At 55.6% G+C, this 1,117-nt stretch overlaps 1 protein-coding gene across 2 annotated transcripts in view; it reads right to left on the minus strand.

The window, feature by feature from the left end:
* celf6 (CUGBP Elav-like family member 6) overlaps window positions 1-159 on the minus strand; it is a 127,272-nt gene extending 127,113 nt beyond the window's left edge. Inside the window, exon 1 of one of the 2 annotated variants that reach the window (XM_070836673.1) lies at window positions 9-159. In XM_070836673.1, the coding sequence (XP_070692774.1) occupies window positions 9-153 (145 nt within the window). In that variant the 5' untranslated portion in view covers window positions 154-159. The remainder of the gene's footprint in view (window positions 1-8) is intronic. The other variant, XM_070836599.1, reaches the window with a different exon arrangement.
* Window positions 160-1,117: the final 958 nt, after the last annotated feature.

The following is a 1,117-nucleotide window of genomic DNA, read 5'->3' on the forward strand; positions in this document are numbered from 1 at the left end:
TGACCCACCTTTATGCATCCCCGTGAACCTGTCCTTCAGCACAGTGAGTTCGTATATCTTTCCGAATTCCTCAAAGAGCGGCTTCAGGTCCTTCTCCTCCAGGTTTCTGGGGATCTGGCCGATGAAGAGCTTGATGGCGTCGTGGTCCTTCATGGGGATGGTGTTCTGTCCGAGCAGCCCGTTCATCCTGCCGGCGCTGTTCGCGGTGCTGAAGCCATTCTCCTGCTGCACTCCGTTTGCACTGACTGTAGCCATCTTTCCTCAATGGGCCGGCGAGCTGCTCCCTCTCTCCCTCTCTCCCTCTCTCTCTCTCTCTCCTTCTCCCTCTCTCTCTGTAGTCAACTGCGCGGTGCACGCTCCCCCCCTCCGTTATATCTTCCTCCCTCCCCTCTCCTGCTCCTGCTCTCCCCCCTCCTCCCTCCTCTTCCTCTCAGCTCTCCTCTTTGAATCAGCCTTATTTATTTTTCCTTTTGCTCACTGTGTTTTCATTTTTCAACCCCCCCTCACCCTCCACTACCCCCCCCCACACACACACACACCTGCCACTCTGCCCGTGACGTCACCTCGTACTCTTGTGAAAACCCCGCCCACCATAATATTTGCATAATGAGCGCGGCTCCAGCCAATGGGAGAGCAAGGGGCTCCGAGCAAAAAGCTCAGGGAGTCTAAAGAGTCAGGTCCTTTAGTTTGGGTCCGGGGGGACGGGGGGGGGGGGTGTCTTAGTTCCTCAGTGAAAATCATTGAGGTTCTTTCTGTACAGTTTGAATATTTACTGGCATCAATCCGGTGAATGAGTGACGGAGGCTGTGGCTCCTTCACTCATTCACCAGGTCCGGCCCTGAAAACAGCCCCCAGTGGGAGGTCAAAGGGCGCATCGGTGGACCCCCCCCCATCACGGACCATCGTCTTCGCCACGTTCATGTTTTATGTTTATCTCCCACGTAGCAGCGGATCAGACGAGGAGGATGATTCACCGAAGGTTTCTCTCCTCAGCTGCTTCCTTTAAAGGGACGAGGTGGTCAGGTGACGTGGTCAGGTGACGTGGTCAGGTGACGTGGTCAGGTGCTCCCACCAGAGGTGCGTCTGGGTGAATAACGACAAAGAGCAGCAACGAACT

This window comes from Pempheris klunzingeri, chromosome 1 (assembly GCF_042242105.1).
Source record: "Pempheris klunzingeri isolate RE-2024b chromosome 1, fPemKlu1.hap1, whole genome shotgun sequence".
Taxonomy (NCBI): domain Eukaryota; kingdom Metazoa; phylum Chordata; class Actinopteri; order Acropomatiformes; family Pempheridae; genus Pempheris; species Pempheris klunzingeri.